Here is a 22,645-nt window from a genome sequence, read left to right as displayed (position 1 = left end):
CTTACAGGATGTGGCACAGGAGGTCTCGCTAGAGGCCAGTGTCAAACCATGAGTGCTTTCAAAGCTTGTACATGGCGTCGATCCCAGTGCCCTAGCCTTAAGGCGCTGTAGAGAGAGGTGCTTGCATATGGTCTCTCGCATCGGATACTACGAGTAATGCATATGTCGGGCAGGTTTTGATCGCTGGATCGCTTATTTTCTTTCTCTTTGTACTAGCCATGTGGATACAAGCGTGGTTAGGTGTACATGTGTGTTGGTCGTTTAGAGCATCGCCGTCGGCAACTGGTAGGCGGCGAGGCTCTGTGCACGCACTTGCTTGTCGGCGGCTGCGATCGCCGACCGCTCCGAGTCGCACAAGAAGCCGCAGCCGACAAAGTCCAGGACTTCGTCAAGAACGCCATCGGGGAGGTCGTCGAGTCGCGTGCCAACAAGATGACGGCGCAACCACGCCTTGTGCTGGGGAAACACGTGTGCTGTCGAGAGCAGACTCGCGTCCGGGTGCACGAGGTAGTAGGTGACGAGCGTCACGTGTCCGGGCGCGCGCTCGTCGGCTGCAGAGAATGGCGCGATGCGGTACACCCCCGAGGTCGGGATCGAGACGAGGCGACCCGGCGTCATTCCCATGTAGCCCGTTCTCTGAAGCTGTGGGCTGGCCAGTGATGCAGCACCCTACACCCATCCACGCATGAGCGACCACACCACAATCGAGTCGAGCGATGACCTTGGTCGTCGACCGGGGCGGCGCAAGCTCGTGGGCAAACTCGATGGCCACGTCAGCTACGTTGTCGCTTTCGCAGCAGACAACGCCGACCGCAACCACAAACTCGTTCACCACACCCGAGCCCTTGGTCCACTTCTGGCCTGGAAAGGTCGGCGTCGCATGCAGCGTCGTGATCTGGACGTGCACGAGGAGGTCGGGGGGTAGCGGCATCGATGCAAATGGCGAAGACGGCAATTTGTCGACAAACTGCGGCCTCGCGGCGACCGCTTCAAAGTCGACGCCCGCAGCTGCTTGCTGGCGCTGCCACCGGCGCACCTTGGACGAGGTGGGCTTCTCGGTGGTGCGGGCGCGATACAGGCGGCGCACCAGCTCGCACGTGGGTAGATGGCGCGTGCGTTGCAGGCGGGGGACGTCGTGCAGCATCGTGTGCACGCTGACGGCAAAGAGCGGCAACAGCTGCGTCAGCGTCGCGGCCAGCGCATCGTAGAGTTGCGTGTGCCCCGGGTCAAGGTCGTTGATGTACGATGTAAACCTCGCCCTGTCCGTCGTTGCATCGACGTGCACCGGGGTCGGCAGCCACTGAAAGTGTTCCGAGACATGGCGCTGCCACTCGGATGGCACGACTGACGACCACGAGAGCAGGTTGCCGCCGTTCAAGCGCAGCCCGTGCGGCGACGCGCGCCATTGCGTGAGCCCAACCACGCCGCAGCCGACACTCGGACTCACAAGGTCCTGGACGTGGCCAGAGATGGCGCGCGACGTGGCGAGTGGCGCCAGAAGCGCCCGCCAACGACGTGCGTCCCATGACCCGAGGTGCGCATCCGAGACTGCGACGCCGTGGGCAGGGTGCAGAAAGAGTGCCGGCGACAGGCCGCCAAGCTCGGCCTGGAGAAGCGACTGCGCGTCGGTTGGCAATAATGCTTCTGGACACAAAAGCGTGCGGCGAGATGGCCACGTCGGGTCGCTGAGGATCGCACAGAGCGCATCAATGTACGCGGTTTCCATAGGCGCCAGCGGCGACGTCGCATGGCGAAACCAGCCGACGCGCGAGAAAAAGAAGCGCTGACGTGGCACGCTGAGCATCGCGAACGGCTGAAAGAAGAGCGCGTGCGTCAATGGCGGCGGTCCGTCGGAGAAGAGATGGACGTACAGATACCGCGTCACGACGACATGTTCGCTTGCGAGCGCCAGCTCGAAATACGACCGCTACGCGATTGGTGAGGCACACTTGATACATTGATATACGGTCGGTGGTACGCGGCAGGTAAATCGGTGGTCCTTGGCGCCTGTTGTCAGTGGCAGCAGCAGCTCGACGCTGCGCAGGTTGCCTTTTTGAATCGCATGGTACAGCGGCGTGCGGCCCATCTAGTCCTCGTGTATTGTGGACAACTTGCCTTCATCATCAACAAGTCAAGTACGGGATCGCGGGCGTTGGGGTCGGCGCCAGCGTTCAGCAAAAGCGCGAGCATGGCTGGGCGGCTCGCTGCGCGGCCCAAGTACGTCTAGAGAGAGGGTTGTCGAGACGGCGACTTGAATACATACGGTGCAAAAAAAAGTGTACCAGGCCGAGTCCATCGATCGACGTCAAGTCCGTGTACGCTGCCAGCACGTTGACAGCCCACACATTTTGCGCTGCAATCGCAAGCGACAGCGCCGTGCTGCCTTCCTACACGTATGCAGATCGTCATGACGTCGACTTCAAGCACCAAAATGGAGCCGACCCGATCACGCAGCTCGGGGTTGAAGCCGTGCTGCAGCAAGAGCAAGAGGCACGCCTGCCGCTCGTCGTCGCCATCGACTAGAAGTGTGGTGCGTTGGAGCCACGTATGGCTTCTCTATCCAACAACATGGCAGCATTTTAGCACGGCGCGTCTCGCAGCAACCGACCTTGTGGACGCGGTCGAGCGGTGTCACAGGAATCAAAACCGAGGCGACGGCCGGCTTGTCGAACAAAAAAGCACATGCAAGTACGCTCTCCTTGAGCTAGTACACGCACCGTGCGGCGTCATCTCACCTGTGTGGCGGTGCTACCTGAAGCGACCAATTTGGGTTGAGAAAGGCAGCGATGATCCGCGCGGCGTCCGAAGCGCGTCGCACGATCGCGCAGAGATGCTGCATGGTCCGTCTCGCCTCTGTGTGTGGCCTGGATGCATGAAGCGTACTACCTTGATAGGCACGGCGTTGACGTCGGCGCCGTGTTGTACGAGGGGCTCGACGAGCGCCGCGTGCTGATACTTGGCCGCGACCGCCAGTGCCGTTTCGCCCGCCTACACGCGCGAGGTTGATTGCATAGTACGTGCTTTGGAGGGCGACCTTGTTGCGAGCTTCGGTATCGGCGCCGAGCTGCAAGAGAAGGCGGGCGGTGCCAACGTGGCCTTTTCGCACCGCGACCAGCAGCGCCGTGCAGTGATCCTACAAGCACGATGACTGTGATGACCATCCGAGCGCACGTAGTACTCGCGTCGTTGTCTCTACGCTCGCGCCTTCCATTGCGAGGTACTCGACGACAGCCGATTGGCCTCGGGACGCGGCGAGGAGCAGCGCCGTGTTGTCATCCTACGCCATCAAACGATGCTGCACCACCATACAAAGCGGCATCCTACATCATTGAGCATGTCGAGAGCGGCCACGCTCGAGCGCAGCGACCTGAGGAGCTCCAGCTGGCCGCGTCGCGCGGCGGCATGGAACAGCGACTCGCGGCGCCATGAAGTCGCTTGCAAGCTCGTGCACGATGATCGGTGTGCGTGTACCGCTGCCTCGTCGGCGGCTACCACCTTGGCACATGGCAAGCGCTCTTGCTCGTCTTCCTACGCAGCCGATGGAAGGGCCATGAGCGTCCGGCGATCGGCGGCGACGATGCTACCGCTGCAGGATGGTGCATCGTGGAATCCAAACTTGAAGAGTGGCTTTTTGGACGGAAATAGTGTGAAGAGAGAGTCGCGTCGCGCCAGAGAGAGCTGCCAGAGAGCAGGTTGGGGTCGCTCAGAACGACAACAATGCGAATGCAAGGTAATTGCACGCCGGTGCTCTCTTGGCCGATGAAATGCTAGGACCTGCGTTCGCACCAACATAGATAGATGCAGTGAACGACGCGGCGGCCTGTGCAACCACCACATTGCACATTGCAGAAAGGACATGTCGCTGCTTGTGCCGATGACGATCGCACCAGACCTTCTCTCTCAAGCATTAGTGCACAAGAGTGACATGGCTGTCATACAACAATGCACGAAGACAACCAGCGTCTAGTAGCATCAACACGCCACTGGAAGAAGCGACGTGCGAGCAGTCGTCGCCGTTGCACTTCGATGCGAGAAGCCGCGTTTCGATGTACCAAAAGCTCAAGCTCCTCTTCCAGTGATGCAGCACAGGTACGAGTAGGCTGGTAAGAACGCCTCGTCGTAGGCTTGCTGTGCGGCGTCTCTGGGCGAAACCACTTGGCGTCGTTTGAGTGCAGCATCAATGGCCCGCCATGACGACCGGGATCGTCTTAGGTTCCGTGGGCGTGACGCCACCACTGGGCTCGATGGCACAAGAATGGTCATGATCTTAACCTGGCGAGAGGGCTCCATTCTGCTGCGATGCACGACAAAAACGATAGAAAAGAGGCAGTCTACTAGGGTCACTCGTTCGTCTTCTATCGCACATTGGCCGCCTTACGCCGTCTTGGGCGTCTTGACGACAAGCGGGATCTCTTCGGTGCGGCTGGCCTTGAACGCAGCGAACGCCTCCGGGTTGGTGTACTCGTGCAGGCACGCGTTCAGGTCGGCGTTGTGCTGGCGACACTTCCACACGACCAGGAGACTACATTCATGCGTGAGCGCAGCGACTGTATATCGTTGCAGCATACCCATGCTCGTGCGAGCAGTCGACAAAGGCCTTGGTCTTGGCGTAGCACTTTTCAAGCGCGATCGAGTTGAGTTCTTGGTGCAGTTTCTGCGTCAACATATAGGCTTAGAGAGAGGCATGTGACAGAAGTAGGCGTACGTGCTCGGCCTGCTTGGACCACTGCAGGCGCGACCCGCGCCACTCGGCCTTCTGCGTCTCGCGGTTGGGCGTGGCTTCCGCTGCGTTCGTCGTCGACATGATAAGAAATTTGGTCGTTCGTGGCCGCGCGGCCACCGGATACGCTATCCGAACGAACCGGTTGCATTGACGTGGCACGCCTGCGTGCCAGGACGAGCCTTTTGTCTTGGTATTGGTTGCCGCCTATTAGGACGAGGCATGAGCGGCGCCGTTCAAGAGCAACCGGTGACCCGTGTCGCTGTACACACGGCCTTGCAAGTGCGTCAAGAGGGCGATGTATGGAGTGATTCCTGGGTGTACTCGAGACTGGCAACCTCTCCACGTTGCCTTCTCTCACCTATGCGCATGTGAGCTCTCTTGCGGCGACACCTCACATGCACAGCGATGTCACCAAGTGGCGACGACCGACCTCATCACCACAGATCTCGACGGTCTGTCGCCTCGTACGCCTTTTCCGTTCTGGGCAGGCTGAAGCTTCACGACACCCATGCACGACACCATCAAGGCGGCATATTCTCAACCGCGCCGTCGTCATCGACGCCGCTTTGTATTGCTGTAGAAGACACCCCACCTCGATCGCCAAGCATGCCATGGCCGCGACAGCCGTCCTCCACGACGGACTTCCACGAGCTTGCATCAACGCCATGTAGTACACTATATCCGGTCAATACAAATAGTGTGCAACACGTACCCCGGGGCACGACGCAAAGGCCATCGACCAGTCATTTCACTGGCGCAAACTGCAATCGCGCAGGCTAAATGCACTCACTTTCCATTTTTCTAGTAGTGCATTATGGCTGAACAATTGACGCTCCGCGGTACGCTCGCCGGTCACGGCAAGGCCTGGGTGACGGCCATCGCCACGTCGCGCGAGAACCCCTCGATGATCGTGACGGCGTCGCGCGACAAGTCGATCCTCGTCTGGCAGCTCACGGGCGACTCGTCGGACCTCGAGAACTACGGCTTCGCCCGCCGCCGCCTCCAGGGCCACTCGCACTTCGTCGAGGACGTGGTCATCTCGTCGGACGGCCAGTTCGCGCTCTCGGGCTCGTGGGACGGCACGCTCCGCCTCTGGGACTTGAACACGGGCATCACGACGCGCCGCTTCGTCGGCCACTCGAAGGATGTGCTCTCGGTGGCTTTCTCGGCGGACAACCGCCAGATTGTCTCGGGCTCGCGCGATCGCTCGATCAAGCTCTGGAACACGCTCGGTGAGTGCAAGTACACGATCACGGAGGAAGGCCACACCGAGTGGGTCTCGTGCGTCCGCTTCTCGCCCTCGTCGGCCAACCCGCTCATCGTCTCGTGCGGCTGGGACCGCCTCGTTAAGGTCTGGAACTTGACCAACTGCAAGCTCCGCACCAACCTCTGCGGCCACACCGGCTACCTCAACACGGTCACGGTCTCGCCCGATGGGTCGCTCTGCGCCTCGGGTGGCAAGGACGGCGTCGCCATGCTCTGGGACTTGAACGAAGGCAAGCGCCTCTACACGCTCGAGGCCGGCGACATCATCCACGCCCTCGTCTTCTCGCCCAACCGCTACTGGCTCTGCGCCGCCACGTCGTCGGGCATCAAGATCTGGGACCTCGAGTCCAAGGTCGTCGTCGACGAGATCGTGCCCGAGTTCGAGGCCGTCGGCAAGAAGTCGCTCCCGCCGCACTGCGTCTCGCTCTGCTGGTCGGCCGACGGCGCCTCGCTCTTCGCTGGTTACACCGACGGTATCGTGCGCGTCTACGCTGTCGGCTCGAACTAAATGGTTCAACCCGACGTCGCCGTGGCTGCTTGGACCCGCGTGACGGGTCGTCGTAGCTAAGTAAACGCAACACCACCTAATGCAACTCACTACTAGCATTAACCAGTGTCTCTCATCGCATGCACGTCATCCATCGTCCATGCCATCATGTTTCGACAGATAGCGCAGAGCACGGAGGATGCTGGCGACAGGAGCTGTCGACTCATTTGTTCGGATGCCAGCTGCGCCGATTACGTCGCCTGGCTAGTTGGTACACGTGCTGGAGCGGTGCGTGTCACGACGACGCGTCAATGAGCTGGTCCGCACGTAGTAGCTCCGCAAGCCTCTCCATCTCACGCGAGGTACCGGTAGTTCCAACGCTGTTTCTCTGCTTGCAGCTACATGAGAGCCCGTGGTTCATCATGGCAGACGCTAATGACATGCCAGCTGACCAAGTCATAGAAGTGGTGACGGGCTGGGCGTTGGCAGTGGTCCACGGAAAGATTTTCTTGGGACCCTTCACATGGTCCAATGGTCTCGTTCCGTAGTTGTCATTGCACATCGTCTCGTCGCAGTCCCATCGCCTAGCACGCAACGCAGAAGCGACCGCTCATGCTGGCCTTGGTCTATACGGCCATGCGCCTCCACAGTGGCCTTTCGCTCCGTCGCATCTCGCATCGTCATGCGTCGTGACGTGGCCCTTTGCATTGGTTTCGTTTCAAGGCTAATGGCCGGCGCGCAACCTGTGGACGCCAGGTCGAAGAAAAGAGAACGACGGTAGACATGGCAGGCGAGGGAAAAGATCAGAGTCGTATATTACGCGCGACGCGCGATCGTACCGACAGCAACGAGAGATCGTCTTGGAGCGCAAGACGCCGCAAGCGTCGAGTGAATGGGGCGAACTCATTTACTTGATCTTCTTCTTGATGCGGAGCTGGTTCGAGTGCCCGCACTTCTTCTTGCGGCAGTTGGTGGCACGCGGCGGAAGGCGCGCGTAGCACACACGGCAGATCTGCTTTTCGCAGTTCGTCTTCTTGGCCAAAGCGGCAAGGGTGGGTTCAATAGCCATCTTGGAGTCTCTACTTAGCGCATGAGCATCGCACGTCGTCCATGCAGACGTCGATGTTACCTGTTGGATAGTAGATTTCCCTCTGACTGCCACCAGCCAACCGGCCTCTTCCTCTTGAAGCAACATCCAACCAATTTGCACAACATACAAAGCACCAATCAGTGATTTCCCTCTGGCCACTGAACTTTCCGCTCAATCCCTCTTTGAAATGAACATTCACACGATTTCATACCGAATAGACGCATATACTGTATGTACGACGCCGAGACAACGACGTTGCACCGCAGTATTCTCTTGTAGAGCGCGAATCATGCTATCGAGCGGATGGTATAGCCTTGCACATGAACGCTGCGATGCGGCGGCTGTCGTCGCTTTGCGTAATTGATGCCGAGCCTGGATGCAAATGGTAGTCGGCGCAATCATCACTGAGACCTGCTTGACGCTTCGACATCGCACTGTAGGTGCGAAGCTTGGATGCTACAAGCTTGTGCCGACTGCTTGTAGCTTGAACTACAAGATCCACGCCTCACTCCTCGGCAGCGTTAATGCCGGCGCCTTGGAGAGTGCTAATACTAGTGTCGATGGTACGCCCGCCGCGCTTACAATACCCGCGATAGCAACGGTATCTATGGACTGTGCTTACTCGGGTGAGGGCACTGCTTGTAGTGACAGCGACGACCAAGTCGCTCAAAACGGCGTTCGAGGGGCTTCGTGGCGGCCCCGGCGTTTGGTCGAAAATAGTGTGCGGATCTCGGTGCGTCGCGACAACCGTATTTTATTTCACTATAAAAATACATGCAATACCCTAGTTATGTATCGCACTCGATGACGAAAGACGGAATAATAATATTCGACGCAGACCATCGAGCGAGCCCAGGCGAGTCGGAAAGCTGCGCCATGGCCGCCAAGAAGCCGTTCCTGTCGTTTGGCTACTTCATCAACCGGAGCCAAGTGCTGAAGCAGTACCGGCTCTACCTGCGCGAGATCGCGCCCTTGGCCCCGCCCGCGCGCAACGACCTGCGCAAGAGCATCCGTGCCAAGTTCGAAGAGGCCAAGGACCTCACGGACGAGCGCCTCGTCAAGCAAGCGATCGCGTACGGCAACTCGCAGATGCAGCACGTCCGCGAGCTCGTCAACTCGGTCGGCCCGACAAAGCCCCATGTCGACGCATCGGCCAAGGCCACGTGGGTCGACACCCCCAGCGCCGCGAGTTCCGAGGACGATGGTGCCATGGAAGACGTGCGTGGCCGCCTCGGCGCGGGCTGGCCGTGGCAGCGCAGCTAGCAACGATTGCACCGATCGTACATATGATAGTTCTTCTCGTTGTCGTATCTTCGCCTGCGATTTCAATGTGTTGCATGGGGCAAATGCGATGATGCTGGCACGGATAGCAGAGGTAGCAGACGGCCGTGCATGCGCTACATGGCAATAGGAGGCAAAGAGGCCAATGCATGTGTACAACGAGGAAGGAGCATGTTGTATGGCGCTAAAACATGTCGGCCGAAATGACGCCTAAATAGTTGTCCTTGATCGTGCCAATGGCGTTGATCTCCGTCACGTCGATGCTGACGCCCATGATCTTGAGGCGGACGCCGACGCCCTTGCGGATCTCGACCTCGCGGTCTTGCGATATCCACGCGCTGTTCTCGTGGTCGTAGCCTTCGGTCAAGTCGGTCGACATCGCGTGGCGACTCACAAAGACCTGGAGCGGCCCGACCTCGGCGAAGAAGCCGAGCGGGTTCACGACCGTCACGACCGCGTCCAGCACCTCGTTCTTGAACGGGCGGAAGAGGATCGCGCGGTACGCAATGTCGAAGCACACGAAACCCGAGTTGTCCTGGATGACGCCCTGGCCAATGTCTTCGTCGCGGACCTCCGTGACCGCGATGACGTAGCCGTACTTGCCGAGGGACGTGCCCTCGACCTCCTCGATGAGGCGCAGGCGGATGATGTCATGGAGCTTCGGGCCAAAGTGCATCGGGTGCAGGAGGAGCTCCCGGCGGAGCTGCTTGAGGAAGAACATGGGGCAAGCAGTCGGATGGAAGCCGCAGGTTTGCCACTGCCAGCCCACTACCGATTGGCCTATATCGCTGGCTTTTTCCGCCAATCCCATGGCGTCTTTATAAGTTTGGCATATGCCGCAAACCATTCGGAACCCCCGAAAAGTAGGACTGATCCATTTTCATCCCATCCACACCGGAGAACGACGAAGCACGCGACCCAGGGGTGATGCATAGCTAGTATTTACCCCTGAACCGACCATACAATAGGTTTTAAAGGGATGCATGGAATAAAGAGAGGTGTAATTGTACAGCTATTAAAATAAGTTCTCGTTGCATTTATGCCTGGTGTTGGAGTTCGATCCCGTGCGTATCTGTACAATCACTCTGATGCTAGGAAGCGCTGTTCACAGCGTCTGCGCCGCGTACAGAAGCAGCCAGAGCAATGGGACACGTGATCTACGACGGTCAGATTCTATTACCTCAATGACTGCAGAGACACGAGGTCCTCTTACAGGCTATTAGCACCCGAGACGGACAGTTTTTGATGTTGCGTCCGCCTCGTCCTGCTCATATCTAGAGGTCTGACTGCATGTAGTGTTCATTCCCATGGTGAAATGCGCAGAACTGCGGGTACATTTTTTGCGCGGGAACCGAACACTGCAATATGTATTTTAAAGGAGCCACAATGATGGTCATCGACGAGCACATTTGTCGGAATGTCGGTCGCCCACCTTCCTTGTCATTCGTTGCATGCACCGACGTCGCTGCTGCAAAGTACGCTAGGCCTACACACCTACCGCACTATCCTCGATGCACCCAAGTGCTTGGGCTCGGCGCTGTGGTGCTACATCGGCCATGGTGCGAAGGACGCGGCGCATACGTTGGTGGGCGTACATGTGCCTGCAGCCATGCCCATCGATGATTGGTCGAAATTCACGACGCCAGCCAATCTTGTGCCGGCAAATTAAAATCGGCAGATGCCAAATTTACCACAGACCCTCGTGGTCTGAATTTGTGTGCAAATTGCAAGTCCAAGCTGCATGGCCTCGTCGCCCGGGCTCCTTCGCTTCGATGCGACCGCGGTCTTCCGGCCAACATACCAGCGCAACAACAAGAAGGGCGGGCAGAAGAACCTGCGCTGCTTTCCGAACTGCTGCAACGGGCTGCACGCGGCCACGGGCTTCTGCGGCGGGCCTGTCGCCGTGCACCTCGACGCGTCCGACGCGACCAAGTCGTACCTCCTCCTCGCCGAGTTCGTGCCGGTCTTCAAGGGCGCGCCGCAGAGTACGCTCTCGATCGGCCACATGTATGTGCTCGAGACGCTCCGCGCGCAGGCCAACAAGGACGCAGACCCGCTTGTGCCCTACTTTGCCGGCCACTCCATGCAGACGTCATACTACTTTAACCCGGCGAAGAAGGGCTGGCACTATGGCTGGATGAGCAACAAGCACACGTCAGACCGGGAACACGTTCTCTGCGTGCATCTCCTGGAAGAAGTCAGCGAGACGTTTGGGCAATGCGTCGACTCGCTCGCGTCACCGCCGTTCACGGTCCACTGCCGACGCCGCTCCAAGACCGAGTCGCCCGTCGTGCCAATTGTTGTCGCCAAGAAGCGACCGCACTCGCCATCGTCGTCGGTGACCGCGCCGTCGTCGCCGTCGTCGGACGAAGGCGCTGGCCGCCCCAAGCGGCAAATGCTGGCGCCCGCCTCGACGCCCGCCTCGACGCCCGACTGGAAGGACGACGACGACGAGTCGCTTTGCATTGATGCGCTCTTTCAAAGCGAGGTGCTCGACCTCATCACCAACAGCACGTGCGACTTTGCACCGCCGCCGCCGTCGACCGAGGCGACGCTCTGGAATACACTCATGGACGACGACGCCGACGACGCCGAGCTCCTCGACTTGCTCCTTCCGACGCCGTCCGCGCCGCCGATGACAGAAGTGCCCCGGTACCAAACGTACTTTACGCCGCAGCGCAACGCAGCGCCGGTCGTCGGCCGGAAGCGACCGGTTCGCATTCCCGTCGACCTCAAGTATCCCAATGGACCATTGCCGATTGCGAGCTCGCCCGCCACATCAGCATCGCATGACGCAACGACAGTCGCGCCCATGCCACCGTGCCGCCGCCACGACCACCGACGCCGGAGCCACAGCAGCGACGACGCCGGCCCACCGGTCGCCAAGTCGTGCGGGCTTCTCTGGAGCATTGTCCAGCTCGCGTTCTGCCTCACGATGTTTGTGCATTTCGTCGGACACATTTTTTTCCCAACATACAACGCCTACGCGCCGGCCACGAATAATGTCCGTGGTGGCACGGAGGACCCGACGAACCGGCTCACGCCCTTCCTCGTCGACTGCCCGCCGCCGTCCATGACGTGCGTCCGCGATGGCTTTGGGCTCCAAGAACTCGCGTCCTGCGTGCACCACATCGCCGACCGGTGCGCGACTGAAGCGACGGCCGAGATCACGATCTACAGCATTGACGGCAACACCACGCAGCTCGCGTGCGATGGCATGACGGCCTGTGCGTCCCAATTGCAAGCGTTTCTGCCGTCCATGGGTGCAGCGGAGCTCGAGCACCACAAGGAACACTACCGACGCGAGCACGAGCAGCAAATCTACACGGGCATGCAGTACAAGTTTATCCTCTTCATGGCCATGTGCACGCTCATTTCGTTTTTCGCGCTGCAGCGGTCGTTCCAGAAATGCCTCAAAAAGTGCCAATGGTTTCGCCACCGCCGCCTCCACCCCGATGACCACATAGCCTAGTTTGTGCATCGGTTCGTTTAGTTAATAGTCGTCGTTCTTGATAGTCTATCTTTTGCTATTTTTGCTGATCTTGGTGGTGGACGCAGTGACGTGGCCGCATGCAGCGACAGCATTTTTTTGTGTCGTTTTTACATCGACGCCGACGACGAGGCGTCGCATCTCCAGCAGTCGTGACCGCTGCACATGATCTTTTTCCAATGTGGTGGCTCCATCAAGTGACGTGCTCGTTCCAAATCGACCAAATCACGTCACCAGGGCAACACCATCACATCCAATCCATGCAAGTGAGCTAAAAAATGGAGTGAACTCATACTTCACCATCGTGCGATAGAGGCACTCTACCTCGTGAGAAAGGAGATCTGTGGTCTCGTTATACTCTGTCTTGGCCCACTTGGTGCCAGCCGTCCACGGCCCCGCAGCTCGCTTGGTGGTCGATGGCTTTTCGTCGAGGTACGCAAGGCACACCGTATCGCATCGCATGGAGTCCGCCAGCCGCGGGCCTCTTCCGTGCCCGTACAGTAGACACAGCCGAACGCGACCGCCGCCGTGAGCATCGGACGAGCCACTGCGCCTCGCGACTTGATGCATACTTTTTCGGGAACTTGGCATCCAAGAAACGAATCGTCGGGTAGAGCACGCCTCGGGTGTGGTGCTAGACTAGAGTCGCATGTCGCCGTCATCATCGTCACCGACAACCTTGTCCACAAGGTCGGCAACGAAGCGCGATACGAGCGGTGGCAAGAGGCGGCGGTCCAGAGCCAGCAGCACCGCGTGCATGGCGTTTGTCGGTGGCGTGTAGTTCGTCGTCCGCCGGTCGTCGTTAGCATCACCGCCGCACGACGAGCCAATGAGCTCTTGTCGACGAGGCACGTGGTGTAGCCCGTGAGGAGATTCGTAATCGCACTCGCATCAACATCCGTGCATTCCAGTCATTTGTGCACACCAGTGCAAGGGTTCATAAATTCAGTATTGCGTCCATGTACTACACCCTAGATCGAGGATACTGGTTCGTCGGGTGCGCACGAGACCACCACGGACGCCACGCCAGTGACGCGCGGTCATGTAAAACTCGGGGAGCTTGTCAGTGACGGACCCTGCATCAAAGGCGACATCAAAGGTGAGGGAGGTCGCACGACTCCATCGAAGCAAGCACGGCTGGCAAGAACGGTGCTATACGTTGTCTACGTTCCGGACGAATGGGAGCAGCACCAACGCGGGTCCATGGCGGTGCGAACACGCTGCACGATCGAGACCATCGTGACGGGCGCAGCGACAAACTGGCGGGTGCTGGGAAGTGGCGTCGAGGGCAACCGCGTGCCCAACCGCGATGGTGTCGGCTACGATGCGTACTTGGAGCTGCAGGAAACACCCCAGCACTTGTGCAGAATCGGTTGTCGCGTTGTCGTATCACTCGTCTCGGAAGTGCGCCGCCTTGGCAACCGAGTCTCAAAGCAAGAGAACGAGTTCGGGGTAGGGCGGCTGCAAGCACCACTAGTACAACGGTCCTTTGGCTACCGATGCGCATGTCCACGGTGCATGTAGTTTGCCCTGCTCACGGGCAAGGAAGGACTCGTTGCGTGGCAACGTATTTGTTTCTTATCAGTCATTTCTTCTGGGTCCACTCGGTGAATTGGTCTTGGTCTTCGTCATGTCGTCGAGTGCCGTCTGCGCTGCCGACTGGACTTGGGTCATCGAGTCGCGCACGACGACCCACTGCATCCGTTCAAGCTCCTTTCGCCGACGCAAGAAGCTGTGGTAGGCGCTGTCGCAGGCGGGCGGCGCGCAGAGGACCAAGACGCCAATTTCGACATACGCTGGGAGGTCAACGACCAAGTGAAGCACATACCACGTCGCGCAGAGTAGAGTAAAGTAGCTGGAGCTTGACCAGCTGCGAGCCAAGTGGTGGGCCATCGACGCTTGGAGCGGTGCGAGCGCGTTGGTGCATTGGGCTTGGACGTCGTCGGTCCACGAGACGCGCGAGATGACATCCATGCCGGTGCAGAGCGTGTAGAGAGAGGCGAGAAGGTACGGCGCTGGAAACGTGAGAAACATCATCGCACCCAAGGCATAGAGGGCCGTCTCGGTTGCAAGCATCTTTGAAGAATGACGATGGAGGATGTCGAGATGTGTTGCTGGTTGCGTCGCTGGTTGTGTCGACGTCACCGTTCTTTCGTCATGTCGCTGTACCGAGTTTGTCGTTATCCCATCCCCTTGGTATAGTTTCTATTGGCACGATGGAGTCTAACGCAAGACCTAGATGAAGTCAGCACAGATCCACCTTTGGCTTCCGGGACCCAACAGAGTAGACGGTCACTCGTCCTGCCGTCATGATTCCAGCAACAAGATTGACACCGCGGGATCGAACCCAGCGCTACCTAACCGTATTCACATTGCTAGACCAAATGTGAATAGACGTCCTATCTATCTATCTATCTATCTATCTATCTTTCTCGCGATGATCCACCCGTATGAATATCTTGCATGCCTTGTAGAGGGATTCCGTGGACAAATGTTCCCTGCTTGGTCATACACTATTTCACGCTTCACACACAATTAAAGAGGCCATGAAATAGAATATTGTCCAATCACAGGCAAGACAAGCACCAATCGTCCAAGTCGCAGGATGAAGCAAGCCAAGAAGGTGCTCGCCGGTGTGCGCGGGACGCGGGACCTCTGGCCGACAGAGCTGCAGAAGCAGCTGCATGTGACGAGCGCGCTGGCGTCGACGGCCAAGCGCTACGGTTTTTCGCCGGTCCAGACGCCGACGATCGAGCCCACGGACCTCTTCCATCGGTCGCTCGGCGACGGCTCGGACATTGTCATGAAGGTGCGCGGATCGCCAACTTATCGCAAGCAGCGAATCGCTGTCTCTAGGAAATGTACACGTTTCAAGATAACTCGCAGAACAGCTTGACGCTTCGGCCTGAAGGCACCGCCGGTAGAAAGGACTCGTCGCGCGCCATCGAGGCTCACGTTCGCGATCCTAGGCGTCATTCGCTCGATGATCAGCAGTGGCCTCCAGTACAATGGACCGCACAAGGTCTACTACCACGGCAGCATGTTTCGGTACGCGCGAACGCGAGGTTCGTACATGACGATGGATGCAGGTACGAGCGGCCGCAGCGCGGCCGGTACCGCGAGTTCCAGCAGTTTGGGGTCGAGCACATTGGCTCGGCGGGTCCGACAACCGACGTCGAAGTGATTGCGCTCGCGCGCGACAGCCTCGCGCGCTTGGGCCTCGCCGACCGCGTTTCGCTCGAGATCAACACGCTCGGCTGCCACGACAGGTATCGCGCTCGATTTGGCGCCACGCAGTCACTTTGATCTTATATGCCTAGTCGTCAGCGCTACCGAAAGGTGCTGGAAGCCTTCTTGGTGCAGTATCAGAGCGAGCTCTCAGTCGACAGCCAGCAACGGTACCGGCAACGATCCTCTCCAACAAACTCGTCAATGCCATGTTTGTAGCCTCGAGCGCGGTAGTGTCCTTCGTATTCTCGACTCCAAGTGCGAAAACGACCAGCGCATTCTGGCGTCCGCGCCGCGTCTGCACCAGCACCTCTCGGACGACGCGCGCAAGGTGCTTGTCAAGGCCACAGACATATCGTCATGTTACCCACTCGTCATTCTAGCGTTTCGACGCCGTCCAGAGCCACTTGGCTGCCCTCAACATCAACTCGCACCTCAACGACGGTCTCGTGCGTGGGCTCGTACGTCGTGGGTTCAATTCCCACTCTGCTCCATCCTTTTCGTGATGTTTCAAAACACTCGACTAGGACTACTACAGCCACACTGTATTTGAGTTTGTGGAGCTCAAGCCCGAGACAGGCGCCAAGGGCATTGCGGTGCTGGCTGGCGGCTGCTACGACGACTTGGTGGCCACTCTCGGTGGACCGCCCACGGCCTGCGTCGGTACGTCCCGTCGTCACCGATAAGAGCTCACATTCACGTACACTTTTTTGGCTACTAGGGTGGGCAGCCGGCGTCGAACGGCTCTGTCTGCTGAGCGAAATGACACCGCACTCGCCCACCACAATTGCGGTTTGAACCCGCTTTCTCTCTCGATCGCGCATTTTGATATCCCCGAGTAGGTGGTGCCGATCGCGTCGGGTGATGCGTCGGCCGTCCGGGACCACGCGTTGCGCGTCACCAAGGTACAATATTGTCCTTCATCTGTGTACATCTTGTCATGATGCTCGTGGACAGACGCTGCGCGATGCCGGCCACATTGTGCATTTCTGCGACGGCTCGACCATGAAAAAGCAAATGAAGGTACGGACGCCAATGATCCAGTGTATGGATGACAATAATGTGTCGGACATTTTTAGATGGCCGACGGGTTCCAGTGCGCATATGCGGTGCTGCTTGGTGAAGACGAGCTGACGCAGGCCCAAGCGACCGTCAAGCACCTCCTCGAACGCCGTCAGCAAGTCGTTGCGCTGAGCGACTTGTCGACGTACTTTGCATCGACCGCAACGATCGTGGCCTAGAGCCGCAGCCATCTTGTCTCGCTCTTGGATTCAATACAGAATGTGCTGCTTTGCAGGTGCAGATTGCACTTGCAAGATACAGTGGCTTGAAATCACATCAAATCACTCGACCGTGACCAAGGGTACATAAATTCAATTGATTCAACAAGGGTTCAACAAGGGTACATCAAATTCAATTGAATTGATGTACCCTTGACCGTGACCGACGGAAGCACGGGTCTTCCGTCGACGCATTTGCTCTGTACTGCGAGTAGCATCGCGGGAAAACGCGGTGGGTAGCGACATACTTCCCATGTCTGCAAGCTCATCCGCTTCTTTTCTCTCTGTGGCAGTTGGCTCGGATGCGCGAACCATGGGTCAAAGGTTGTAGCCGCCTGGTTGACCCTGTCGACAAAAGCGAAAATGCGCCGCCGTCCCACCAGCGTCAATAAGAAATCGAGGCGATGAATTCAACGCTGTACTACACGCTGTACTACAGGCTTGCGTCAAACGGGAGGCGGCCGGCGCAGTTGGCGCTACTGCAGTGGCACACTGCGTGCCCGACGCCGCTGGCGACGCCATAGTCGATCGTGATCTCGTCGTCGCGTTCAATCTGTCGCAGCGCACGAATCTGGAGCCGCGGCAGTACGCAGCGCAGATCGGATCGGCGATACGTATCCAGAGTCGCATTCGGCCAACAGGCGTGGTTGATGAAGCGTGTGAAGTTGCCGACGCGACCGGCGTCGACGTTGGTGCGCAGCACGCAGTCGCTCGCTTCTTCGCGGACGCTGACAATGTACGTCGACGTGCGGTCCATGTCGCCTGTGCGCACGATGTCGCCAGCGTACTCGCCGAGGTACGCGCCGGGCGCGATCGGATGCGCGGCGTGGAGCGCCCAGCCTTTGGCCGCGTGCTTGGTCACGTAGACATCGATCGTCCGCGTGGCATCCATCGGCCAGTCGTGGCCAGCAGGCAGACGCGTCGAGGCGCGGTACGCAAAGCCAGACGGGTACCCGGCGGCGCCACGCACCGCCACAGGCCGCGGCTCGCCGCCGCTCGAGAGGTCGGCGCGACGCTGCGCGTGGAGGCAGCGGACGGCGTTCGCCCAGCCCTTGGCCACGAGCGCTGCATGAGAGAGCGACGGGACGTCGAGGAAGATGAAGATGCAGAGCAACGACGTCTCGGCGTCGGCTGGTCGCTGGCGCTTCATGGACCGTGGCCGGTCCGGTGATATATTCGGCATGTGCCGAATTCGGCGTGGCGTAATCAAGTTGCGGGTGTGGTTCGCGGGCCGCCGCCTTGGCGGGCGTCTCGCAATCAAATCGCTATGGGCTTCCATCATCGCTACCACAAGGTATTTGCAGTGGTCTTCAGTTGACGTCGAGAGTGCGCTGCCCACGCTACCATAGTTCGCTATCAAAGCACGGGTCTTCGCACGAACTTGCCATGCCGCGACCAACGGGTGGCCATGCGAACCGTCGCACACCAGCCCTCATGGCTCTCAATTGACGTTAATAGTCTGGTCTCCTAAGCTACAATACAACCCCGCAAGCTCTCGTTCCCTAGTACACCTGGAACTAATAGTACAGTACTTGGTCGTCTATCAACCCAAAGCCGCTTCTCGGTTCCAACATCAACTTCAACAACTTCAAATATGACGTGGTGAGCGGTCAACGCATCCGCTCGCATCCTATAGCCATAGCTTCCACACACTACTCGCCACACCAAACGGCACATTCGTACGCAGATCGTTTGACACTCGTCGGCGTGGCCACCTTGCGCACCCGTCACGGCCGCCGACGACAAGTTGTGCACGGCTGTTATTTTCGGCACGTGACCGTCATGTGTTGTGATTGGATAAAATGCGGTCTGTCGCGGCCAGCTTCGGAATTCGCATGAAGGCCAGAAGGAACGAACGAGCCGGCTACGGCGGCGTCTCGCCGACCATTGCTCAACAAGTGGACCCGCGCGCAGATGACCGACGCCGGTGGCCTCGTGCTGCGGTACTTCGACATCCCTGGCCGCGCCGAGATCACGCGGCTCCTCTTCACCATCGGCGACGTGCCTTTCCAAGACAAGCGTATTCCCAAGGCGCTGTACCCGCACCTCAAGCCCAAGCTGCGCCTGCCGTTTGGATCGCTCCCGACGCTTGAAGTCCAGGGGGAGACGTATGGCTGCAGCCTCGCGATCGCGCGCTACGCCGCCAAGCGCGTCGGCCTCTACCCGGACGACCCGCTCGAAGCCTTTCGCATCGACCACTTTGCAGGCCTCGTCCACGACACGATGGTCACGCTGCTCGTGGTGCTGTACATGGACGGCTGCGCCGTACTGCGCGCGAAGCGGCTGCGGCGGGCGCGACGGCGGATTCCGCAGCTGCTCGAGCACTTGGAGGACGAAGCACTCGGCGATGGCAGCTTCTTCTCGACCATCTCCTGGCTCGATGTCTACCTCTTCGACTTGATCCACAACGTCCTTCTGCGCTTTTGCAACGTCCTGCGCATCCCGTTTGACAAGTACTCGAAGCTCCAAGCCATCTACAAGGCGATTCTTTGCGAGCCCAAGATCGCTGCTTATTTAACGCGCACCGAGGGCCCCAGTATGATGGCCTTCCGCCCTCGCTGCACGACGACCCACTCGTAATGCCAACACTAATTATTCGTTGTCTTCTCGGAGGTTGCTGCCGCTTTTGGTCACCCTGCAAAAGCCCATACGAGGCATCCATACGAAGACGCATCTTGTTGGCCCATAATCCTGGTGGGCTTGCGTGCGTGGTGCAATGGAATGGTGACCACCTCGTCGACAAGCCGCAGATGCAGCCGCACGCCCGTGCGATCGTGGCGCAGAGTGAGTGGCACTTTGGCAGTACATTGTCGTTCGCCAAAGATCGCACATGGGGTCAAGCTCCAGCGTATGACTTGAGTCAGCTCTTTCGACGGCGTGATGCAATAAGATCTGATTTTTGCTCAAGAGCTGTATTGTGTCTTAGCAGGGTGGTGTAATCGCAGGGACGACGCAAGTGGTCGCTTACTGCTTGTCGGCGACTTCCTTGCCGGCCTTGCGGTCGCGTGCGTTGCGGGCCTTCTCCTTGCGGGCTTCCGACTGGTCCTTGAGGGCCTTCTCGCGGATGTGCTCCGACTTGAGCTTGTGGATGACCTCCATCAAGACGCGCTTGTTCTTGAACTGGTTACCCTTGGCACGCATGTACAGGTCGTGGTACATGTGGCGGTCGATCTTCTTGGCATCACGGTACTTGCGAAGGAGACGGCGGAGCACACGCATGCGGCGCATCCAGATGACCTTGAACGGCAAACGGGCGTTGGCCGTACCGCGGCGCTTACCGATACCGGTGTGGCGGCCCTTGCGCTTGGCCTCGTTGCGCTTGGTGAAGCGAGCGCGCGAGTGGATGACCTGCGGCTTGCGGATGACGAAGCCATCCTTGACGAGCTTGCGGATGTTCTGGCGCGAGTTGGCGAGCGCGATTTCCGTCGACTCGTTGGGGTCGAGCCAGACCTTGCGCTTGCCGCACTTGAGGACCGACGCGGCCAAACTACGTCGCACGCCTCATGAGCCTCCACCGCAGGATCGAGCATCTTCGTACCGCTTCTGAAGCTTCAGAGACACCATGTTATTAAACCCTGCAAAAGAAGTAATAATGGCACCCCTGAGAGCTTGGACGACGATAGCACCTCCTCCACCAACCAAAAGCGGCCGCCATCACGGCTGTTTTTATTCGCATTTCACGCACCCACATACACATATCAAGTATAGAATAAAATGTTTGCATTGTACGATCCACGGGACTTAACTGAAGGGCAAAGTATATACTTTAATCAAGAGAGACGCGAAACAGGCTTGGACCAATGGTTTACCTCGGCCAATCACATCGTATGGCGCGACCAATACTGTGAGAATACATATTTGAAAACCTCTCATATCGCATATTCGCATGCTGGTCACGGCAAGCTGCAACATGGGCAGGTGGGCCGTCGCGCCGGTCAAGCAGCTCGGTTGTGCTGTCATATGCATCGGCGCGTCAACACGTTTAGCGCATGGCCATGCATGGGCGCAAGTGGCATGCCTCGATGCTTGGGCGAAAGCTGCAATCGTGCAATGCAGCACGGGGGCATGCCTGGGTACCTTGCTCTGCACGCAGTCTGTAAGGCGGCTGCCGGTGCGATGGCCACCACCTCGGAGCGGCGATAATGAGGCGCGTCGCTGGCTCATTGAGCAGTGCCGATCCGAGTGAAGCTTCTTGAAGTTGGGGCCATGAAAAGCAAAGCTTTTGGGCAAGTGCGCTCGCCAAGGTTGCAGCCCACCTGCGTGGCTACGTCGCACGCTGCAGGTGCGTGGAGAGACGAGAAGGGGCTATCAGTACCAGTATACAGATTGCTTACGGGAACGGTGCATCCCACTCGATGACGAAAGACCTCACCCTTGCAGAGCTTGCGCATGTGCCCCACGAAGGCGCAGAACACACTCGCCGCGGGCAGATGAAGAAAACGGCCCTTACTCTCCAGCAAGTGAATTCCCGTGGACAGCCCTGATATGTAACAGCGGAATAACGGTTCTGCAACGTGGCTCAACGTCGTGTCCTTGAAAAAGAACGCCGATTCTGCCGTCCGGTCTATGTGTGTACGTGGCCGTCGACGCCCAGAGACGTGGTCGACAGTCGATGGGAAAGAGTAGCTACGCGGTGTAATCGGGGCCGTGCTTGGCACAACAGCCACCAAGTCTAGCCATCCACATTCTTGGTTTTTCTGCCCCCGATTAGGGCGCCACCGGACGCCTACTAGATTACTAGTAACCAGGGTCTTCATATGGATGCAGTCTCGCCGCGGTGGGTTCATGGTACCACCACTGCACTTGGAAGCAATCTTTATCGTGGGATGCGCTGCGATACATTCCTCTTCTCGATGGCCTGTCGGACAAGACATGCACCTTGCCAGGTCTTCGTTCTCGCTTCGCCTTGCGGCCCTCGCGTTCGGTGGACTCGGTCGTTTGGCAAAGTGCACTGACAACACTTAGGTCTGGGAGGGTTAACTCTTATGGTACACATGCTCGCAACAATGATGATGTACACTATCGACTTGATACAGAGCTCTTGTGCCGCGGCGTCGGGATGCGGTTGTCGGCAAAGAGGCGAGCAAACTCGTCGTGGGCCTTGGATGTCGGAGGCTCCAGAATGCTTTGGACCACGCGGTTTCGGCGTTCGTCCAAGTGCATGCGCTGCTGCTTGAGGGTCGCAATGACAAGCCCGAGGTCGTCGATCGAGGTCGGCAGCGCAAGCGACGTGTACGTCATGGCGTCAATTGTAAACTGACCCACTCCATAATATCTCGCGTTTTCTTTCAAAAGGATGACGCCCGCCTCTCTTCTTGGTTCAACGACCTATTCCATTGATCGTGACCATGCGGCTATCTGGTCCAGGGGTACTTCAAGCCGCGCGGCTGCACGCCGTGGAGGGCACGTCACGACCAGGTGCTCAGTCTTGGATTTGGTTGTTGAGAGCAGCGCAAGGACGACGACGACGACAATAGGTCCGCACGGCGGACGGTATATTAAATAGATGAGCGCACTGCCTCTGTCTACGAATTGGAGGCGCCGCCGCCACTGCCCTCGAAGAGCTCGTTGTACTCGTCGCTGGGCCGCCGGGTGCGGTCGTCGTTGGCGTGGTCGGCCTCGAGGCTCCGCGAGAGCTGGAGGCGCTTGTCGTGGATCGCAGCGTGCTGCCGCTTCAGGTTCTCAAAGGCTTGGCAAATGTCGGACGACGGGACGTCTGCCGTGAGGTCTTTCGGAAGTGTGAGGACCGGCGCCGACGCCATTTCCGGGTCGTTTTTCTAGTCTCGGGGCGAAAATTGAA

The 22,645-nt window shown here is 58.7% G+C and overlaps 13 protein-coding genes across 13 annotated transcripts; 5 read left to right on the top strand and 8 right to left on the bottom strand.

Moving 5' to 3' along the window:
- Positions 1 to 261: 261 nt before the first annotated feature.
- Positions 262 to 3,602, bottom strand: SPRG_15032 (hypothetical protein; the record flags this gene model as incomplete). Its single annotated transcript, XM_012354801.1, has 14 exons — positions 262 to 669; positions 722 to 1,927; positions 1,979 to 2,086; positions 2,140 to 2,223; positions 2,283 to 2,387; positions 2,443 to 2,519; positions 2,569 to 2,704; positions 2,753 to 2,833; positions 2,887 to 2,988; positions 3,035 to 3,133; positions 3,179 to 3,277; positions 3,325 to 3,414; positions 3,472 to 3,528; positions 3,585 to 3,602. The coding sequence occupies 14 exons, from the start codon at positions 3,600 to 3,602 to the stop codon at positions 262 to 264; spliced, it is 2,670 nt and encodes an 889-aa protein (XP_012210191.1).
- Positions 3,603 to 4,323: 721 nt separating this feature from the next.
- On the bottom strand, positions 4,324 to 4,815 carry SPRG_15031 (hypothetical protein). Its single transcript, XM_012354800.1, has 3 exons — positions 4,706 to 4,815; positions 4,569 to 4,654; positions 4,324 to 4,522 (listed from the first exon to the last, which is right to left on the bottom strand). The coding sequence occupies exons 1-3, from the start codon at positions 4,802 to 4,804 to the stop codon at positions 4,375 to 4,377; spliced, it is 333 nt and encodes a 110-aa protein (XP_012210190.1). The 5' UTR covers positions 4,805 to 4,815; the 3' UTR covers positions 4,324 to 4,374.
- A 519-nt stretch (positions 4,816 to 5,334) lies between these two features.
- On the top strand, positions 5,335 to 6,497 carry SPRG_15030 (guanine nucleotide-binding protein subunit beta-2-like 1; the record flags this gene model as incomplete). Its single annotated transcript, XM_012354799.1, has 2 exons — positions 5,335 to 5,349; positions 5,532 to 6,497. The coding sequence occupies 2 exons, from the start codon at positions 5,335 to 5,337 to the stop codon at positions 6,495 to 6,497; spliced, it is 981 nt and encodes a 326-aa protein (XP_012210189.1).
- Positions 6,498 to 7,383: 886 nt separating this feature from the next.
- On the bottom strand, positions 7,384 to 7,671 carry SPRG_15029 (hypothetical protein; the record flags this gene model as incomplete). Its single annotated transcript, XM_012354798.1, has 2 exons — positions 7,384 to 7,553; positions 7,647 to 7,671. 2 exons carry the CDS (start codon positions 7,669 to 7,671, stop codon positions 7,384 to 7,386), a joined length of 195 nt encoding a protein of 64 aa, XP_012210188.1.
- Positions 7,672 to 8,393: 722 nt separating this feature from the next.
- SPRG_15028 (hypothetical protein) lies at positions 8,394 to 8,872 on the top strand. The gene has a single exon (XM_012354797.1). The coding sequence runs from the start codon at positions 8,443 to 8,445 to the stop codon at positions 8,827 to 8,829; it is 387 nt and encodes a 128-aa protein (XP_012210187.1). The 5' UTR covers positions 8,394 to 8,442; the 3' UTR covers positions 8,830 to 8,872.
- A 121-nt stretch (positions 8,873 to 8,993) lies between these two features.
- On the bottom strand, positions 8,994 to 9,598 carry SPRG_15027 (hypothetical protein). Its single transcript, XM_012354796.1, has one exon. The coding sequence runs from the start codon at positions 9,566 to 9,568 to the stop codon at positions 9,032 to 9,034; it is 537 nt and encodes a 178-aa protein (XP_012210186.1). The 5' UTR covers positions 9,569 to 9,598; the 3' UTR covers positions 8,994 to 9,031.
- Positions 9,599 to 10,588: 990 nt separating this feature from the next.
- Positions 10,589 to 12,348, top strand: SPRG_15026 (hypothetical protein; the record flags this gene model as incomplete). The annotated part of the gene is made up of 2 exons (XM_012354795.1): positions 10,589 to 10,630; positions 10,652 to 12,348. The coding sequence occupies 2 exons, from the start codon at positions 10,589 to 10,591 to the stop codon at positions 12,317 to 12,319; spliced, it is 1,710 nt and encodes a 569-aa protein (XP_012210185.1). The 3' UTR covers positions 12,320 to 12,348.
- A 628-nt stretch (positions 12,349 to 12,976) lies between these two features.
- On the bottom strand, positions 12,977 to 14,413 carry SPRG_15025 (hypothetical protein; the record flags this gene model as incomplete). The annotated part of the gene is made up of 2 exons (XM_012354794.1): positions 12,977 to 13,173; positions 13,942 to 14,413. 2 exons carry the CDS (start codon positions 14,411 to 14,413, stop codon positions 12,977 to 12,979), a joined length of 669 nt encoding a protein of 222 aa, XP_012210184.1.
- Positions 14,414 to 14,942: 529 nt separating this feature from the next.
- Positions 14,943 to 16,806, top strand: SPRG_15024 (histidyl-tRNA synthetase; the record flags this gene model as incomplete). Its single annotated transcript, XM_012354793.1, has 12 exons — positions 14,943 to 15,146; positions 15,194 to 15,257; positions 15,307 to 15,385; positions 15,427 to 15,606; positions 15,658 to 15,735; positions 15,785 to 15,896; positions 15,949 to 16,026; positions 16,093 to 16,228; positions 16,287 to 16,357; positions 16,408 to 16,470; positions 16,523 to 16,588; positions 16,645 to 16,806. The coding sequence occupies 12 exons, from the start codon at positions 14,943 to 14,945 to the stop codon at positions 16,804 to 16,806; spliced, it is 1,293 nt and encodes a 430-aa protein (XP_012210183.1).
- A 472-nt stretch (positions 16,807 to 17,278) lies between these two features.
- On the bottom strand, positions 17,279 to 17,995 carry SPRG_15023 (hypothetical protein; the record flags this gene model as incomplete). The annotated part of the gene is made up of 1 exon (XM_012354792.1): positions 17,279 to 17,995. The coding sequence occupies one exon, from the start codon at positions 17,993 to 17,995 to the stop codon at positions 17,279 to 17,281; it is 717 nt and encodes a 238-aa protein (XP_012210182.1).
- Positions 17,996 to 18,678: 683 nt separating this feature from the next.
- On the top strand, positions 18,679 to 19,425 carry SPRG_15022 (hypothetical protein; the record flags this gene model as incomplete). The annotated part of the gene is made up of 1 exon (XM_012354791.1): positions 18,679 to 19,425. Exon 1 carries the CDS (start codon positions 18,760 to 18,762, stop codon positions 19,423 to 19,425), a length of 666 nt encoding a protein of 221 aa, XP_012210181.1. The 5' UTR covers positions 18,679 to 18,759.
- Positions 19,426 to 19,809: 384 nt separating this feature from the next.
- On the bottom strand, positions 19,810 to 20,409 carry SPRG_15021 (60S ribosomal protein; the record flags this gene model as incomplete). The annotated part of the gene is made up of 2 exons (XM_012354790.1): positions 19,810 to 20,332; positions 20,384 to 20,409. The coding sequence occupies 2 exons, from the start codon at positions 20,407 to 20,409 to the stop codon at positions 19,810 to 19,812; spliced, it is 549 nt and encodes a 182-aa protein (XP_012210180.1).
- A 1,455-nt stretch (positions 20,410 to 21,864) lies between these two features.
- Positions 21,865 to 22,607, bottom strand: SPRG_15020 (hypothetical protein; the record flags this gene model as incomplete). The annotated part of the gene is made up of 2 exons (XM_012354789.1): positions 21,865 to 22,109; positions 22,397 to 22,607. The coding sequence occupies 2 exons, from the start codon at positions 22,605 to 22,607 to the stop codon at positions 21,865 to 21,867; spliced, it is 456 nt and encodes a 151-aa protein (XP_012210179.1).
- Positions 22,608 to 22,645: the final 38 nt, after the last annotated feature.

Source organism: Saprolegnia parasitica, assembly GCF_000151545.1.
Source record: "Saprolegnia parasitica CBS 223.65 unplaced genomic scaffold supercont2.182, whole genome shotgun sequence".
Classification (NCBI taxonomy): Eukaryota; Oomycota; class Saprolegniomycetes; order Saprolegniales; family Saprolegniaceae; genus Saprolegnia; species Saprolegnia parasitica.
The sequence above is the reverse complement of the archived record's forward strand: the minus strand, read 5'-3'. Positions and strand labels throughout refer to the sequence as shown.

Excerpts from the sequence above, each read along its gene's own strand:
- SPRG_15031 (XM_012354800.1), bottom strand. The coding sequence starts at position 4,804 with ATGTCGACGACGAACGCAGCGGAAGCCACGCCCAACCGCGAGACGCAG. Across the intron at positions 4,655-4,705 it reads GGTCCAAGCAGGCCGAGCAC|AAACTGCACCAAGAACTCAA; the intron begins GTACGCCTACTT and ends ATGTTGACGCAG. Across the intron at positions 4,523-4,568 it reads GACTGCTCGCACGAGCATGG|TCTCCTGGTCGTGTGGAAGT; the intron begins GTATGCTGCAAC and ends GCATGAATGTAG.
- SPRG_15028 (XM_012354797.1), top strand. The coding sequence starts at position 8,443 with ATGGCCGCCAAGAAGCCGTTCCTGTCGTTTGGCTACTTCATCAACCGG.
- SPRG_15027 (XM_012354796.1), bottom strand. The coding sequence starts at position 9,568 with ATGTTCTTCCTCAAGCAGCTCCGCCGGGAGCTCCTCCTGCACCCGATG.